At 40.3% G+C, this 19,020-nt stretch overlaps 3 protein-coding genes across 3 annotated transcripts in view; 2 read left to right on the top strand and 1 right to left on the bottom strand.

The window, feature by feature from the left end:
- Positions 1-19,020, top strand: part of LOC120544555 (E3 ubiquitin-protein ligase Siah2-like) — a gene marked incomplete at its 3' end in the record, with an annotated part of 540,100 nt that overhangs the window by 190,696 nt on the left and 330,384 nt on the right.
- On the top strand, positions 2,795-4,023 carry LOC120544566 (histone H2A-like). The gene has a single exon (XM_039778434.1). The coding sequence runs from the start codon at positions 2,836-2,838 to the stop codon at positions 3,217-3,219; it is 384 nt and encodes a 127-aa protein (XP_039634368.1). The 5' UTR covers positions 2,795-2,835; the 3' UTR covers positions 3,220-4,023.
- LOC120544560 (complement C1q-like protein 4) lies at positions 4,110-8,972 on the bottom strand. The gene is made up of 4 exons (XM_039778425.1): positions 8,714-8,972; positions 6,427-6,480; positions 5,928-6,059; positions 4,110-4,813 (listed from the first exon to the last, which is right to left on the bottom strand). The coding sequence occupies exons 1-4, from the start codon at positions 8,799-8,801 to the stop codon at positions 4,530-4,532; spliced, it is 558 nt and encodes a 185-aa protein (XP_039634359.1). The 5' UTR covers positions 8,802-8,972; the 3' UTR covers positions 4,110-4,529.

The raw sequence follows: 19,020 nt of genomic DNA, 5'->3' as shown, positions 1-19,020 counted from the left end.
TTGAGGGTTAGAGGTTGCCAGGTTGAGTGTTAGAGGTTGTCAGGTCGAGTGTTAGAGGTTACCAGGTTGAGGGTTAGAGGTTACCAGGTTGAGTGTTAGAGGTTGTCAGGTCGAGTGTTAGAGGTTGCCAGGTTGAGGGTTAGAGGTTACCAGGTTGAGTGTTAGAGGTTGCCAGGTTGAGGGTTACAGGTTGCCAGGTTGAGGGTTACAGGTTGCCAGGTTGAGTGTTAGAGGTTACCAGGTTGAGGGTTACAGGTTGCCAGGTTGAGTGTTAGAGGTTGTCAGGTTGAGGGTTACAGGTTGCCAGGTTGAGGGTTACAGGTTGCCAGGTTGAGGGTTACAGGTTGCCAGGTTGAGGGTTACAGATTGCCAGGTTGAGGTGAATAACAGGTTGAACGTTGTATATGGTGGATTGTGTGAATAGAATGTGTTTCATACAAGATCTGGCAACAAATATTTGTCTGATTATTTATGAAGGAGTTTTGGCCGTGCTGCAAATTACGGGAGTTTCCGGAGAAAGACCAAACTGGGAGGAGTCTGGGAGATGACATGTCGAGCTGTGATGCTGTCCTCTCTAAAGGTAACGTGTTCTTCAGCTATACAGCTGGCTTAATGTTAAATTCTCCAAGGAACAGGCAGGTTGTTGTGTTTGGCAGGATTTAATTAAGGAAAATATCTTTCTTTTTTTGTTGTAAAACTGCGAAAAAAGAGCACAAAAATACAAACACAGTAAGTACCAACCATCTCTCGTACATAATGGAGAATTACTGATATAAATCAACATAAACAGGTGCTTAAAATGATGTATTGTAATCTGTAAATACCATCTACACAAGCACCAATGCTTTAAGGACCAAAGATGGAATAAACTAAACATACAGAACTCAAGCCAAATACATATTAACATAAAAATGTTAATATGTGACTGTAAATAGTGGATAATTTACGGATGAAGCCGGTTTGTGGACTTTAAGGCCCAGGACACTGTGATGCTCCCTCTATGAAGACATATGGGAAAAATTAACTTTGATGCGTTCATAGACATCGGAAACACATTTTTTCTGAGTGAAAATCTCACTATCTTTGTGGGGACCTGCCATTGACATAATGCATAACCCTTACCCTAACCTTAACCATCACCACTAAATGCCTAACCTTAACCCTTACCCTAACCTTAACCATCACCACTAAATGCCTAACCTTAACCCTTACCCTAACCTTAACCATCACCACTAAATGCCTAACCTTAACCCTTACCCTAACCTTAACCATCACCACTAAATGCCTAACCTTAACCCTTACCCTCACCCTAACAGACACTTACACACACACACACACAGACACACACAGACACATACACACACAGACACACACACACACAGACACACACAAAAAGACACACACATACACACACACAGACACACACAGACACAGACACACAGACACAGACACACACACACACACACACACACACACACACACACACACACACACACACACACACACACACAAACACATACATAACATGTTTCAGATCATTCATAAATAGGCCTATATGTATAAACCAACAGCTTATCTGTGTCTTTTCCTGTTTGTTGTCCTGCAGATACACACACACACACACACACACACACACACACACACACACACACACACACACACACCTGTCCATGAAAGAAACCCACATTTTTCTTGTTTTTAAATGGGTCAAATTTGACCCGGGACATCAGGAGGTTTCAGGGTCCTTGGTTAAACTATTTCTTGTCTTTCAGTCGATAAGCCTTTTTGTCCCAAAGTTTTAAATAAAAAGGGACCTTTTTTTGCGCTTTATTTAATGCTTTTCAATATTTTTGAAATGTTTTTGTGACTTTTTTAACACTTTTTTTCATTCATGGTCGATAAACCTAAGTTAAATGGCATTATATCTAATTTAAGAGTTTAAAAAAAAGCAGAAATTAAGAATTATTTTGACTAATAGCTAGGATCAGAGGATGATAAGATGATGTTGAGTGAATCACAGATTCTAAAACGTTGAGTCAGGATGCTGTTATGTAACCATTTACCATGACATGTTTCTCTAATGCTGTAAAATAGAATAAAACACCCAAAATTCAATGAAAGTAATCATTAATTTTACCTGTTAAGAATGTTGAATGGCCGACACACAACGCTCATGTCTCCATGTTACTTTAGGGGCAATTTGGTTTGAAAGAAATGCATATTTCTGATATAAAAATCTATTATTAAAATAGTAGGCCTAATAAAAACTTTGAAAAAACAACACAGTAGACAGAAGGAAGGCAACACTAGGGTGACAAAAATGACAAAAAAATTCAAATAAGCGACAAACAGAAAAAATCTGAAAAAAATCGAAAAAAAGTCACAAAAACGTTGAAAAACATCTGATAAAAAATATGTTTAAAAAAGTCACAAAAACTTTGAAAAAAGCAGAAAATAAATGTTGAAAAAAGTCACAAAAACTTTGAAAAACATCTGAAAAAATACGTTTAAAAAAAGTCACAACAACTTTGAAAAAAGCAGAAAATAAATGTTGAAAAAAGTCACAAAAATGTAGAAAAAATCTGACAATTTTTTTTGTTGAAAAAAGTCACAAAAACTTCGAAAACGGGTCAAATGTGACCTGAGGACAACACAAGGGTTAAAAAAAAAAAAAAAAAAAACCTGGCTCAATGGAATAGAACGGAATTTTACACTCTCGTTTCTGATTGGACGATAACAGTTACGCTCAAACTGACCAATGAGCGAGCAGCTGAAGGTATATAAGCCCAGTGTGGCCGTCTATGAGTCACTTTCTTTCTACACGCTGAATAGAAAATGTCTGGAAGAGGAAAAACCGGAGGTAAAGCCAGAGCGAAGGCCAAGACCCGCTCCTCTCGTGCCGGGCTCCAGTTCCCCGTCGGCCGTGTCCACAGGCTGCTCCGCAAAGGGAACTACGCTCAGCGGGTCGGCGCCGGAGCTCCGGTGTATCTGGCGGCCGTGCTGGAGTACCTGACCGCTGAGATCCTGGAGCTGGCTGGAAACGCTGCCCGCGACAACAAGAAGACCCGTATCATCCCCCGCCATCTGCAGCTGGCCGTCCGCAACGACGAGGAGCTCAACAAGCTGCTGGGCGGAGTGACCATCGCTCAGGGCGGCGTGCTGCCCAACATCCAGGCCGTCCTGCTGCCCAAGAAGACCGAGAAGCCCGCTAAGAAGTAAACACCTGGAACCGGCTTCAACCAAACCAACAACGGCTCTTTTAAGAGCCACACACATCCAACTAAAGAGAAATCCTTCTACTAGAGTGTCTGTCTGTAAATGTTAATTATAGTTTTGAATTATCCTTTTTACAAAATGTATCTACAAAAACACTTATAGTTTATATTTTCGGGTCGCATATTAAACTTTTAAGCAAGTTTAGCTAAATTTAACCACATAAATCCCACACTTGCCTGTAAATGCAAGCATACCACCACTGGAAAAATGTGTTAATAGACATTTACACCTAATAATAGTAAATTCAATTATGGTTAAAATGGCAAATACGCTACTAACAGCCTATGCAACACAAAAAATACTCACACAGACACACCAGTAGGATACTGTAACTAAATTGATGAAAACAACAAAGTTAATTTAACCAGCATCTCTATTTCTAATATTCAAATGCATTTAGCTAAATGGATCCCTATTCCTGAGTGATACACAATTTATTTCAGTGTAATGACAAAAGTCATTCCTGATTTTGTTTCCAGTTATAAATGTTGGCCTTTTGAATTTTGTAAAAAAGTTAATGTTTCCCATCTTGCCTGGAAGACACGATGCTCTTGGTCCACTTTTCTTTTTTGGGGCTGATTATGCCTCTCTTCACACCGAAAGCGAGACTGAACCGTCCCAATGTCCGGAGAATCTCATGTTGGACATCGTACAGTTGATTTGTTACAACAGCTTAACATTCTCCACTTTGTAAAGCATCTTTGAGTTCCATGTAAAGCGCTATATAAAACTTATGTATTATTATTATTTCTTTATACTGCTATGATGTTGAATTTCATTATCTACTTTCAGTAAGTTAAAGTTGAAACAAGAACGGTAAAGAAACACTCAGATGTAATTGCAATGATTTCTGTTTATTTGATTAAAATGACAGAAACGAGAGAGAATCAGAAACATTAATCACTTTAAGGAAAAAAAGATTCCTGTTAACAATTATTACTTATTATTTGGATATCTCCACCAGACTCCATGTAAATAATCAGGACTTTTAGCATGTATAGAGCCAGCATATCTCCACCAGACTCCATGTAAATAATCAGGACTTTTAGCGTGTATAGAGCCAGCATATTTCCACCAGACTCCATGTAAATAATCAGGACTTTTAGCGTGTATAGAGCCAGCATATCTCCACCAGACTCCATGTAAACAATCAGGACTTTTAGCGTGTATCAGAGCTAATCTATGAAGTGCTATGAAGACTGGTTTAAGACAACAAAAACCTGCATGACTATCACAGAGCTGCTGTTTCTGTCTTACATGGGGAACAGCATATGCCCACTGAAGGTGTTGTGCTTATTGACATTGTCATACACCTTACAGTTAGCCGCCAAACGCACAAACACGACGTCTCCCAACTCTAGCAACAGCGTGACTCCATTAGAGGTACTACCGAAATGTTGATTCTGTTGCCCATATGCCATGAAAACCTTCTCTGAGTTCTTGACCAACCAACCAGCTGAAGCGTGGCTGCCGTCTCCAACTGCACCGACATGCCACTCAAAGTTGTACACTCCTCTCACCGGGGCAGTGAACACACCTGTTGGATGTATATTTTTGTCATTTTCCAAATAGAAATTTAAGAAACTGTTTGAACAGCAACATATCCGTGAAATATATTAGAGATGCACAATATATCATCAAAATATCAACTAAAAGTTCTGTTGTTGTCGCTGACAGACTCAGATTATTATTTTAAGAGTCTGACAACATTATGGGATGGATCCCTACAGAGATAGACCTTTTAGTTAAAGAGTAAGATCCTTTTAGTTTAACATGAAACAGCCCCGAAATCACCATCACCAAACTCCACCAGACTCCATGTAAATAATCAGGACTTTTAGCGTGTATAGAGCCAGCATATCTCCACCAGACTCCATGTAAATAATCAGGACTTTTAGCGTGTATAGAGCCAGCATATCTCCACCAGACTCCATGTAAATAATCAGGACTTTTAGCGTGTATAGAGCCAGCATATCTCCACCAGACTCCATGTAAATAATCATGACTTTTAGTGTGTATTGAGCCAGCATGTCTCCACCAGACTCCATGTAAATAATCAGGACTTTTAGCGTGTATAGAGCCAGCATATCTCCACCAGACTCCATGTAAATAATCAGGACTTTTAGCGTGCATAGAGCCAGCATATCTCCACCAGACTCCATGTAAATAATCAGGACTTTTAGCGTGTATAGAGCCAGCATATCTCCACCAGACTCCATGTAAATAATCAGGACTTTTAGCGTATATAGAGCCAGCATATCTCCACCAGACTCCATGTAAATAATCAGGACTTTTAGCGTGTATAGAGCCAGCATATCTCCACCAGACTCCATGTAAATAATCAGGACTTTTAGCGTGTATAGAGCCAGCATATCTCCACCAGACTCCATGTAAATAATCAGGACTTTTAGCGTGTATAGAGCCAGCATATCTCCACATGTAAATGGGTGAATTAAGGGTTTATTTAGTTGGAACAGTGGAAAGATGAACCAAGACGGCTTTTGGTAGTTAGTACAGGTATAACCTATTGTTCATGTTCAAATGTATTATTCGTTGTCTCAGTAGTAATGGGGCTGAGAGAACATTTGACCATGTGTTCATTGTTCATATCGGTGCATCCTCAAAACGCATCGTTAAAATATCAAAGATACCTGTGTTTGAGTTGTAGGCATTTCCGATGTTGGTGATAACGTGTTTGTAGATCAGGACAATGTCCGTGGGCAAGGGTCCAATAGTTGTTTCACCTGTAACCAGCAGAGAGGCTGAGAATGCAACCTGTCGGACTGAGAGAGAGAGAGAGACAGACAGACAGACAGACAGACAGAGAGATTTTTTTTTTATTTTTACAAAAACACTTTATTTACATGTTTATAATTTGTGCATGTTCACAATTAAATATAGTGCTAATGCATTAAAATCTCAGTATTTGTTTTAAAAAGAATATCATCCAATAAAAACTGAACTCTAACCAGAGTCTGGCCCTGATGTTACAGAGCCAGACTGCCCTGGCCTCCTGCCCCTCTCTGTTCTCCACCCTGTTCTTTCTGCTAATATATATTGCCATTTTGATATCTCTATCTATATCTATATCTGCTCCTTTCTCCCCCTCTCTCTACTTCATGCCACAAAGTTGAAAAGAGAAAACAATACCTTGCAATTGTTGCTTCAGATTGTCCAGTTCAATCTTCAGCTGTGCTGTTTGTTCTGCAAAAAAACAGAGACAGTTTCTTCAGACAGTTTCTTCAGACATTGCTCTAGACCAGTGTTTCTCAAATGGGGGTACGTGTCCCCCTAGGGGTACTCTGGAGGACTGCAGGGGGTACGTTTTGCAAAATGTTTTTCAGTTACAAGTCTGTAGTTACTTCTACTGTCCTCCTTTTTTCAAAGTTTTTGTCACCTTTTTTTAGAAGGTTTTGTCGTTTATTTTGACCTCTTCTTGCTTTTCTTCATGACTTTTTTCTCCAGTCTTTTTTGTCTCTTTTTTCGAAGTTTGTTGCATATTTGAATTTTTTGTCGCCCTAGTGTTGCCTTCCTTCCTTCTTTCTACTGATTTTTCTTTTCAAAGTTGTTATTACTATTTTCGACCTATTCTTTTCGACCTTACTTTTTCCAAGTTTTTTTTTCTGGCATTTAAAAAAGTTTTAGTCACCTTTTTCAGTTGCATTTAAATGTTTTCCAGGTACAAGGCAGTTGTTTTATTTCTACCAAAAATTATTTTTCATTAGTTTTTCTAAACCATGTACCCCCTAACCAGCGGCAATAGTTTTTGGTAGAAAAAAAAATGAAGTCTCTATATATAAAGAGGAAGTATACAGCGATGTCAGCGATAGATTTACTAATCAACTTCAACATTTAAATGCAGATTTTTGTATTTTTTTCTTAACAAAAACTTGGGAAAAGACGGTAGAAAGAAGGAAGGCAAGAATAGGTCGAAAAAAGTAACAAAAACTTATGAAAAACAGTATGAAGGAAGGCAACACTAGGGCGACAAAAAGTGACAAAAAATTCAAATAAGCGACAAACTTAAAAAAAAAGACAAAAACTTCTAAGAAAAAAAGACGGTAGAAAAAAGGAAGAAAGGGAAGAATAGGTGGAAAATAGTATCAAAAACAGCGACAGACAGTAGAAAAAAGGAAGGAATGAAGGCAAGAACTGGTCGAAAGTAGTGACAAAATGCAACAAAAACTTTGAAAAAGTGACAAACTTAAAAAACAGCGACAAAAACGTACACGTACCCCTGCAGGCCTCCAAAGTACCCCTTGGGGGTACACGTACCCCCATTTGAGAAACACTGCTCTAGAGCTACAAAGAATAATGGATTAGTCCTTATTAAATTAATCTCAAACTATTTTGGTAATTGATTAATTGGTTTTTTTTTGAATATCTTTGAGTTGTGGATAAAACGAGACATTTGAGGACATCGTCTTTGGACTTTTTGCGAAACACTGATCAACATTTTTCACCGTTTAGACCAGGGGTCACCAACCTTTTCTAAACTGAGAGCTACTTCTTGGGTTACTTCTGAAATAACAAATGTGCTTAGTTTGCCTTTAGTTATATATAATTATTAATGATAGTTATATATGATTATTAATGATTAATGATACTCATCTATGTGAAGACACTGATCATGTTAATGATTTCTCACAATAATTATCAACAATGACTTAACAAGGTGGGAAACAGATAAAATCAATATTCAATTTTCATTTTTAGAACAGGCCTGAGGGCTCCTCATGTGGTCCTTGGGGGCTACCTGTGTGTTGGTGACCCCTGGTTTAGAGACTAAACAAATAATGCATTTATCCAGATGATTATCCACACATTAATTCACAATGAAAATAAGCTGTAGCTATTTGCAGCCCTGCTTTGCTCCACTACATAGAAAAATACGTATTTTACTCCTTTTGGATACCGCTGAACTGAACACGATGTAAAACAACAGTAGTTCAGGAGGCTGGCTCCGTTATTGGCTGCAAACAGGACACATTTGAAGCTGTGGTGGATTCTTACCACAGGCAATTAAACTTTTTAACACTTCCTCACTGAGTGTGAGATAAGACTCATATACATCACAACTGCACTGAATGCACCTTGCACAACCTTGCACAATAGGTTTATCTACATCCTATCATTGCTAGTGAAACAGTTGTACATTTTTGTTCCCCAACTTGCACATTAAGTTTATCTATATCTATTGAAACAGTTGTACATTTTATTACCAAATTGTATATATTTTAAATATTGCTCGTGTAGTATTCAATTATTATTTCATGTATATTGTTTCCTATTTTTTAATGTATACTCTGTATGTGTGCTGTGTGTCTGATATGTTGCTGCTGCAACACCGTTATTTCCCATTTTTTGGGATCAATAAAAATCTATCTATCTATCTATCTATCTATCTATCATCATAGAGACAACTTTATTACTGTACCTTGATTCTGCAGGCAATCACAAGTTTCACTTGCAGAGACAGCGCCGAGCAGCAGCAGCCACAGAACAAAACTCACAGAGATCTTCATTCTGGAAAATGACTTTATTATGACTTTGTTTTCCCGTCAGGATGCTGCTCTATATAATCTTATTATGTTGAAAGTGTGGTCCTGTTATTCAGTCAGGCTTTTCGATTCCACGAAATGAAGGGGGCGACCAGTTTGGTCACGGAGGCTGATGACCTTATGTGGTAAAGTTAGTGAATGGAATTCGGCCTGACGGTAAACAGTTTGTCAGTTTGCGTACGTGACTGAGTAAACTTCCATCCTATCTGTGTATAAAACAAATGATTAACAGAGAGGTTCAGTTGTTTTCTTCAGAAAATACTCAGGTCTTTGGATTTCATGTTAATCTATTATCATAAAGCACATAACTGTAAAGAAGTTATTTCCCCTCTGCAATAAGCATCACCTCGGGACACTACACTTGCACTAACCTGCACTTACCTTCATCTTGGACTTTACATCTGCGCTTAGCATACACTTTTACTCTTTGAAAATTTTGCACTCAATCCATTCAACCTTTTTTTTTATTAACAGTGCTAACATTGCATATTTACTGTATGTATCAACCTCTAGATAGAATACATTATATTCACATCGTCAACATTGAACAACTTAACCAATTACCTAACATTGTGTATTATCAAATCAATAGCAACCACAACAATTTATATTTGGCTAAATAGCATAGCAGGGTGTAGCAGGGCATAGCAGGGCACGGAGCAGGACCACAGTGACAGCTGCAACCATGATTTAGGTGCCACCCTAATTCAAGGAAAACTGCTGGGTGAAAAAACATAAGGACTCCGGGGACCAAGCTACCCAGAGCTAGGTTAATAACAATCATTTCTGGGACATGGATGCACACAGATGGAAAGTGAGAGGAGAGAGGAGCTCAGTGTGTCAAAGGAAGTCCTCCGGCAGTCTAAAACTATAACAGCATAACCATGAGGTGGTGCAAGGCAAACCTGAGCCAGTTCTATAAGGGTTGGTAGATGAATCTGACGACTATGAAGAGAAGCAGAGAAGAGAATGGGTGCCGTGTTCGCAAATACGTTTTAACTGTAAAACCAAAAAGAGATTTTTAGTTTTTTTTTTTTTTTTTTTTTTTTTTTTCTTCAATAAAAATTGGGAGCTGGTTCTGATAGTGAGAGGAGCCTGGTAGCTGAAGGCTCTGGCTCCTGTTCTACTTTTAGAGACTCTAGGAATGAGGAATGGAGTGCAGACTCTTTGCTGCTTGCTCCTGCCTCTGCTTGCATATTTTTGTTGATAATCTTGCTTTTCCTCTGTGAGAAACTATGAGCAGCGGCTCTTGGATACTTATAAATCACTGGATATATACTATATTTTGTATACCTAGTAGCCTAGGCTATTACCATTTTTCAACATTTTTCTGCGTGAGTGTGGCCTACTAATAGCTCAAGGCTGTCCTACAGTGACTGGAAACGTGGTACTTAAGCTAATCAGCAGCAAGATGCCTCCCTTCCAAACCAAAATTCACTGGTTAGAAGTAAACATGGAAGTGAAAGGACCATGTGGGAATGACACCACATTACCATGGACCCAAAACAGTGGACAGAAGCATGCTAACACACGGCTAATTAGCACCAACAAGACTACAAAGAAATAGGAGGGCTGTGGAACGGGTAATAAATCATCAAGTGGTAGTCCTCCCTGGAACTCTTTTGGTGCAAAACCTAAGAGTAAATAATTTTCCTGGGAATTGGGAGGACGACTAACGGGCATTTGTGATATGAAAATTTGTGATATGACCGGCTGACCCGCATTATCATCCAGGCAGAGCGCCTCTTCAACCCCTGTACTTAGTAGGACACAGCAGTGGACAGCTGCAAAAAGGAGAACTAGCAACAAATTGCCTCCCAAACAATCAAGTGTGCAGGTGGAGAACAGATTTGCTCCACTGCTGCAGGACCCTGGACCTCCATCTGATGACCTGGATTGCGTCTCATCGTCACACAGCAGGGTAAGGACTGAGAGCAATTCAAAAAGTAAAAAGCTACAGGGAAAGCTAATGACTGGGCCTCAAACTCTGATTGTGGGTGACTGCTGTAAAAGATGTAAAAAGTAGTAAAAACACCAAAATACTCTGTTTTCCCAAAGACATGGTGTCTGACTTGGCCCAAAGAATCCCTGATATCATGCCAGCACATCAAACTGTGAAGAACATTATACTGCACATAGGGTCACATGATGTTGTAAAGCAACAGTCTGAATTGCAGAAACTGGACTTTATGGATCTGCTGAACACAGTCAGCTCCCTAAACACAAAGGTGTTTATCAGTGGCCCTATACCACCAGTCAGAGGAGGAGCTGAGAGATTCAGCAGACTGTTGGCACTGAACAAATGGCTTTCAACTGCATGTACCGTCCATTCTCTGCAGTTCATTGACAATTTTAACATTTTCTGGGACCGCAAGACATCTTTTTAAAGCAGATGGACTTTTCCTTAACAAGCCAGGAGTAAAGCTGTTCACCTCTAGCCTACTTTACACTCTGCGCCACACATCTGCTCCCTCGGCCAAGGACACGAGACAAGACAAATCCAAACAAGAGGAGGACGCAACAAAGCACAGCAGTGATCCACCACAGCTCCCACCTGAGCAAAGATTTGACCAAGGGAAACCACAGAGCAGAGCAAACTCCCTCAACAACGCTGATCTGTATACCCCGCCCATGCCATCGCTCTCACTGCTCACCTTTTCCCCTCTTTCCCCCATCCCCATGTTGGAGTTCACTGACCAGATGAAGATGGTAGATGCTGGAACCAAGTATGCCCCCCTTCCTTCTCCCATCATTCACCCCTGGCCAAAAGTAAAATGCCAGGCACCTCTACCCCCTCAAGGACGGCAGCGAACTCCTCCTCCCCAGACTGATAAGGATGCTTGTGTACAAAATGCAGCAAGCTTTAACTGATATGTGCTGGGTCCAGGCTGCACGCCTAGTGGCACTCATGACTCTTTCCAGGACAAGCCTGGGCCCTGTGTGTTACCTGTGTGTTAAATTCTTCTTCAATCTATGTTGTGATAGGTAATAGAAAAAGAATGGTGGATCTGCTAAGTAAGAAAAAGAAGCACTTAACTGCCAACTCAAAAAAATCATTTTTAATCAATGATTTTATTATTAAGCACAATCTTGATTTTATGTTTTTAACTGAAACCTGGTTGGACCATAATGACAGTGCTGCTGTTCTTATCGAGTCAGCTCCCCCTAACTTCAGTTTTATGAGTTAGAATAGAGTGAATAAGAAAGGAGGTGGGGTCGCCATTTTGTTTAATGACTCATTCAAATGTACGCAAATATCTTGTGGAAATTTAGCTTCTTTTGAATATGTGGCTCTTCAGTTAAGGTCTTCTCCTCGAGCTATACTTCTAAATATCTACAGGCCACCTAAATACTGTGCAACCTTGTTCGATGACTTTACTGAACTGCTGTCTATAATCTGTATTAACTTTGACTGTATAATTATTGCTGGTGATTTCAACATTCATGTTGACAACCCCCAGGACAGAGGGACCGAAGAACTGTGTTGTGTTTTTGAGAGCAATGGACTGACTCAGCATGTGACACAGCCCACACACAATAAGGGACACACACTGGACTTGATTATCTCGAAGGGTCTGAACATTTCCAAGGTTGTAGTGATGGATGCTGCTCTCTCTGATCATTCCTGTGTTTTCTTTAACAGCACTATATCGGTGCCCAAAAGTGTTCAAACAAAGTTAATAAGAAACCAGTATAATTTTTCTATACCTTATTCACCTAAAGAGTTAGGGTTAGGGTCGTTGTAACTGCAGTCTTGTCGCATTGTATGACATTGTCAGACAGCTGAGAGACACTGAAGTCAGGGGACAGAGGACAGAGTCATATCAGCTACACCCAAAATTAATTGACACTCAAGTTCTGCCTAACAGAACTCTCTCCTTCCAAGAGCGGTGGTACAGTGACTTTCCCTGACTACATTATGATGCAGTGCAGAAGGTTTTTTTTGTGTTTTTATTGCATGAGAATTTACCAGGACAAACTCACACCATTTGCTGTAAAATCAGAGCCCACCTTTATCACTTCTGGATTCAAAAATTGGAAAATTTAGAGCACATGAAAGTAGTCATACACACTGCCACGCTGTCTCTGTGACTGCACAAGAAAATCGTCCTGTAAATACACAGTTGTCCAGTGCTTTGGCAAATCAACAAGCAGACAACAGGCACTGGGTCTGGGGAAAATTGTGAGTTCAATCAAATATTTGGCACGACAGGGAAAAGCCTTGAGAGGACCTGAGGAGGAAAACAGTAATTTTTATCAACTCTTGAAAGACAAGGCAGAGGATGATGTCCTTTTAGCCAAATGGTTGCAGAGGTCCCAGAAAGACTACATCAGTCCACAGATCCAGTCTAAAGTGAGCAACAATATTGTTAGTGGAATAGCTGATATCAATCAATCAAATCAACTTTATTCAAGACACAGAGGTCCATAGAGACAACACAATACAGATATAGATATATATATATATACATATATATATATATATATATATATATACATACATATATATATATAAACATATATATATATATATACATATATATAAAATATACATATATATACACACATATATATATATATATATATATATATATACATATATATACACATATATATATATATATATATATATATACATATATATATATATATATATATATATATATATATATATATACATATATATATACATATATATATATATATATATATACATATATATATACATATATATATATATATATATATATATATATATATATATATATAAACACACACACACACACACAATACAATACAAAACATTTAAGAATGGTGCCGATGAGGCATCATTTATAAAACGTATACAGGCTTCGTGTACAATGTTTCAAAAGCAAGATGTGTACCTTGTGTCACTCTTAGAAACATCAACTATGGACACAATGATCATATTCTTAGACCCTGTCAGTCTGCACATGAATCTATACATTAAATTTCTTAAAACAGCTTTAAAAGTGGGCACATTGTTAGACACAAACATTTCACTGGCACTACTCCCCCTAGGAATTTTAAGCACAATTCTCAGTGCATCATTGTAAGCCACTTGAAGTTTTTTCATTTTCGACTCTTTAAAATTACACCACAGGTGGGCAGTATACAGTGGAGTGCAATAGGTTACAATCAGAGATCTACCAGTTCTTCAGTATGCAGTTATTATGGATGGAACACAAGGCATTTCCGGGCAAGAACAAGTAAGTATTAGCCTGCGTTATGTTGACAATGACCTGAAGCCCCATGAAGAGTTCATTGGTTTGTATTCTGTTTCTGATACAACAGGAAAAAGCCTTGCTGGAGTAGTTAAAGATGTGCTGCTGAGATTAAACTTACCAGGGCAAGGTTTACGAGGTCAAACTTATGACGGGGCAGCTAATATGGCTGGGAAGCATGCTGGTGCACAGGCACTGATAAAACAAGAGCAGCCACTAGCACTTTACGTTCATTGTGGGGCCCACTGTACTAATGTCATCACACAGAAAGCTTGCTTAGCCTCAGTTCTGATCAGAGACTCATTGGATTGGGTCAACCAGCTTGGAGTCCTTTTGTCTCATTCAGGGAAGTTTAAGGTGATCCATGCAGCAATAGCACATGCAGAGAATCCATCATGCACTGCAATAAAACCCCTGCGTCCCACGAGATGGATACAAACTGCCTGCAGGACACGCACGTCTCAGGCTTGGCTTGAGCCGCGCCGAAAACGCGTGCATGCTAGAAATAGAACCGACGCCTTTTTTTCACGCCACACGCAAGTGTTGGAAGCGTTTCCAGTCAACATAGAACAGGAAAAGATGTTTATATGTCGTTAACCCTTGTGTTGTCCTTCGGGTCCCAGTGACCCGAAGGACAACACAAGGATTATGTACTTCCCTTTACTTTGTTGAGAATTGCTCTCTAAACAAGGGTTAATACAGCACCTTAGTTCTTGTTTGTAAAGCATTTTGGTCAGCTTAAACTGTGTTTAAATGTGTTCTAGAAATAAACTTTACTTACTTTACAAGAAACAGGGTTTAGAGAGCAATTCTCAACAAAGTAAAGGGAAGTACATAATCCTTGTGTGGTCCTTCGGGTCACTGGGACCCGAAGGACCACACAAGGGTTAAGACACGAATACATATTAACAAATGACACGTTGATGTTTGAAAGTCTCGAGGTTTTGATATAAATGTAATAAAAATCACAAAATAGATTTTCTAATATTGCACCTGTCAATCCAGAAGGAGATATTCTGGAGCCTATTCTGCCGTCAATACTGCTGACGTTGTCTTTGCTGTAATCACATCAGTATATGTTTATGTTTAACATGGTATTTCATTTTATCAATGGGAAACATCCATGTGTCCAGACGAGGCTAGCAGTAGCAGTAGCAGCAGCAGCAGCAAGCCCGCGTCAGACACGTTTCTGGTAAGTTTTTCGTCTTTCTTATGCAGTGCTCCACGTTTGAGAATATAACAAAGTCACGTGACTGGGGGCAGAGGGCATCGCTGAGGGCAAAGTCGATGAAAAGACCGCACAACTGGGCTAAACCACTTTTCTGGAGTTCATGAGGCCTGTACTACGAATCCAAATCAACATGCCCTGGATTTCTTTCAGTTACCCGGCTTCACCTAACCCACATGTGTCAAAGTGGAGGCCCACATGTCAATTCAGGTTCACACTAACCTTTTGCCCGCCTAGTTTTTGTCGCTTTTTCCGACAGTCTTGCCGCTATTTTTGACCTTTGACCTGTGTTTTTTAGATGTTTTGGGGATTTCTTTTCAAAACATTTGGCGTTTCTGTTCGACATTTTTGGTGCTTTTCTGTAATTTTTATGCTATTTCTGACATTTAGATTAGATTTTTTTTATTGATCTAAAAAAAATAATGGTGTTGCAGCAGCAAAAATATCAGACACACAGCACACATACAGAGTATACATTAAATAATAGGAAACAATATACATGAAATAATTGAATACTACACGAGCAATATTTAAAATATATACAATTTGGAAATAAAATGTACAACTGATTCAACAGATATAGATAAAGTTAATGTACAAGTTGGGGAGTGAAAATGTACAACTGTTTCCCTAGTAAAGATAGGAAGATTTCTGGTGCTATTTTCAACATTTTTCATTGTCAATAAACTGTCTGGCTCTTGATGTGATTCTCTTTTCCCCGCATAAGCTGTATCACGACGCTGGTTATCAACTAGTTCAGTCAACCATTAGGGTTTCCCAATCCAGTGGCGGGCACGTTCACATAAAAGAGGCGGTGTTTGCACACCACGACCAATCACAAACAGCTACCATATTTTACATAAGGAGAGGAAACTATAATTCTGCATAAATATGAGGAACACAGACTCGGTTTTGCAGGCAAAACTCAATACAGTCGCTGCTTCCTAAAACAGGAAGGAAAGCTGGCAAAAATAATTTCCGACGCTGTAGATGTGTAAATTACTCTTATCAATATCACTTCCCCATCAGTCAGGACAGAGATCTGACCATAAATACACTTTTTAATAATTACATGCTTTCCATAAACTGTCGTTGCTTTAGCCTATTATTGCAGGTGCAACCCTGGCAGTGGGAAGCGATCGTGAGAGCAAATAAAATATAAAAACATAATTCAAACCGATGTGCGCATTGGCGACACACGGCTCAAGAAGCTGACAAAGATCCTCTCTCTCTCCATCTCTCTCTCTCCATCTCTCTCTCTCCATCTCTCTCTCTCTCTCCATCTGTCTCTCTCCATCTCTCTCTCTCTCTCCATCTCTCTCTCTCCATCTCTCTCTCTCTCTCCATCTCTCTCTCTCATCTCTCTCTCTCTCTGTCTCTCTCTCCATCTCTCTCTCTCTCTCTCTCCACTGAAAATCTATATCTTTCATAAAAATACCCATCAGGTAATGTTAACGGGTTTGTCTGTCTCTAAATGTTTTATCTTTTATGAGCGCACCCCTCTCTCTCTCTGTCTCTCTCTGTCTCCCTCTCCCCCTCTGTCTCTCCCTCTCTCTCTCTCTCTCTCCCCTCTCCTCTCTCTCTCTCTCTCCCCTCTCTCTCTCTCCCCCTCTGTCTCTCCCTCACTCTCTCTGTCTCTCCCCCTCTGTCTCTCTCCCTCCCTCTCTCTCTCTGTCTGTAACTCTCCCTCTCTCTCTCCCTCTCTCTCTCTCTCTGTCTCTCTCTCTCTCTCTCGTCTCTCTCCCTCCCTCTCTCTCTCTGTCTCTCTGTCTCTCTCTCTGTCTCTCTCCCTCCCTCTCTCTCTGTCTCTCTCTCTCTCTCTCTCCTCTGTCTCTCCCTCTCTCTCTTCTCTCCCTCTCCCCCTCTCCCTCTCTCTGTCTCTCTCTCTCCCCTCTCTCTCTCTCTCTCCCTCTCCCCTCTCCCCTCTCTCTCTCTCTCTCTCTCTCTCTCCCTCTCTCTCTCTCCCTCTCTCTCTCCCCCTCTCTCTGTCTCTCCCTCTCCCTCTCTCTCCCTCTATCTCTGTCTCTCCCTCTCTACACAACAACCTGGGTTGAACCTGAAGTTACCTCGTTAACGCCAAATCTTGCCTCATAGTACAGGCCTCTGAGCTCTACCCAAAACTCTGTGCCACACACACACACATATATTTAGAAGGTTTTTGAATAGATGTTGCCACTGTAAATATGCCTATGCAGAACTCTAAATGCATGATTTCAACTGTTGTGTGTCAAAATGCGCCAAATTCTGGTAATAAAAAGATCCCTCTCCCCCCCTACTATACTTTCAGTGCATCCTGATGAGTTACTGTAGTCAAGGGACATCGGGAACTTTGCTCTAGATAAAAGGAAGTAGCACTTAAAAGTGCCTTTGTGTTTCCGGTCGGGGCCTCCGAAGTCATCCAGGGTCCCAGCATTATTACACCATACCAGACCTAAAGGGGAGTCTCGTCCATTCATGAGCTTCAAACTACCGTTAATACACACTTACACACACACACACTAAGACACACAGACAAACACACAGACACACACACACAGACACAAACACACATACATGCACACACACACACAGACACATACACAATATATTTTGAAGGTTTTGAAGGGATGTTGCCACTGTAAATATGCCTATGCAGAACTCTAAATGCATGATTTCAACTGTTGTGTGTCAAAATGCACCAAATTCTGGTAAGAAAAAGATCCCTCTCCCCCCCTACTATACTTTCAGTGCATCCTGATGAGTTACTGTAGTCAAGGGACATCGGGAACTTTGCTCTAGATAAAAGGAAGTAGCACTTAAAAGTGCCTTTGTGTTTCCGGTCCGGGCCTCCGAAGTCATCCAGGGTTCCAGCATTATTACACCGTACCAGACCTAAAGGGGAGTCTCGTCGCAGCTCGCGCTGGTCTGGCTCTCTCCGTCTGGAAGATATCCCGCAGCGTGTTACCACACTCACAGGATGACTGTTGGCCACCTGGCATCACCGTCTTTCTCTGCCGATAAAACACAAATCTTATGGTTATTAAAGTACAGGAGATATTAGCTTGGTTAGTTAACAGACACCCAGGTTCAACCGGTGTTAGTTAATTAAAAAAAAAAAAAAAAAAAAAAAAAAAAAAAAAAAAAAAAAAAAAAAAAAAAAAAAAAAAAAAGTAGTTGAGAGAGAGGGGGGAGAAAGAGAAGGAGGGAAAAGAGAGAGGGAGAGAGAAAGAAGAGAGAGAGGAAAAAGAGGAAGAGAAAAAAAGGGGGGAGGGAAGAGAAAAGAGAAAAAGAGAGGAGAAAAGGAGAGGCAGAGTGGAAAGAGGAGAGAGAGGGAAAGAGGGAGAGAGAATTTTCTAAGATGATTTCAAGGCTGCTGCTCTGCACTTGTGTACCGATATCGCCAGACACTTTTTACCTCAACGAGAAACCTCATCACGTTTAATCTCGCGAGATCTCGTGAGGACGAGATCTCGTCACACCTCTATTAGTTCATTATAACAAATAATACTTTACCCTGCAAAAAAACCTTTATGAAAAGTGAATCTAAATACACTTCCTGTAAAAAAGGGCCCTGACACACCAAGCCGACCGGCGCCAAGCATCTGCCTTCGTAGCAGATGTGGCGTGGCGCTGCAGGGGGCGTGGCGTGCAGGGCGTGGCGGGAGGCGTGGCGTGCACGGAGCGTGCATGGGGCGTGGCGTGCGTACACGGGAGCGTACAGGAGCCCGCG

Source organism: Perca fluviatilis, chromosome 16 (genome assembly GCF_010015445.1).
Source record: "Perca fluviatilis chromosome 16, GENO_Pfluv_1.0, whole genome shotgun sequence".
NCBI classification, from domain to species: Eukaryota; Metazoa; Chordata; class Actinopteri; order Perciformes; family Percidae; genus Perca; species Perca fluviatilis.
This window is presented reverse-complemented; position numbering and strand designations above follow the sequence as displayed.

What these genes read in the sequence shown, in the direction of transcription:
- LOC120544560 (XM_039778425.1), bottom strand. Translation starts at nt 8,801, where the DNA reads ATGAAGATCTCTGTGAGTTTTGTTCTGTGGCTGCTGCTGCTCGGCGCT. An exon ending in TGATTGCCTGCAGAATCAAG is followed by an intron (nt 6,481 to 8,713) that starts GTACAGTAATAA and finishes GTTTTTTTGCAG; the next exon opens with AACAAACAGCACAGCTGAAG. An exon ending in TCTGAAGCAACAATTGCAAG is followed by an intron (nt 6,060 to 6,426) that starts GTATTGTTTTCT and finishes TCTCTCTCTCAG; the next exon opens with TCCGACAGGTTGCATTCTCA.
- LOC120544566 (XM_039778434.1), top strand. Translation starts at nt 2,836, where the DNA reads ATGTCTGGAAGAGGAAAAACCGGAGGTAAAGCCAGAGCGAAGGCCAAG.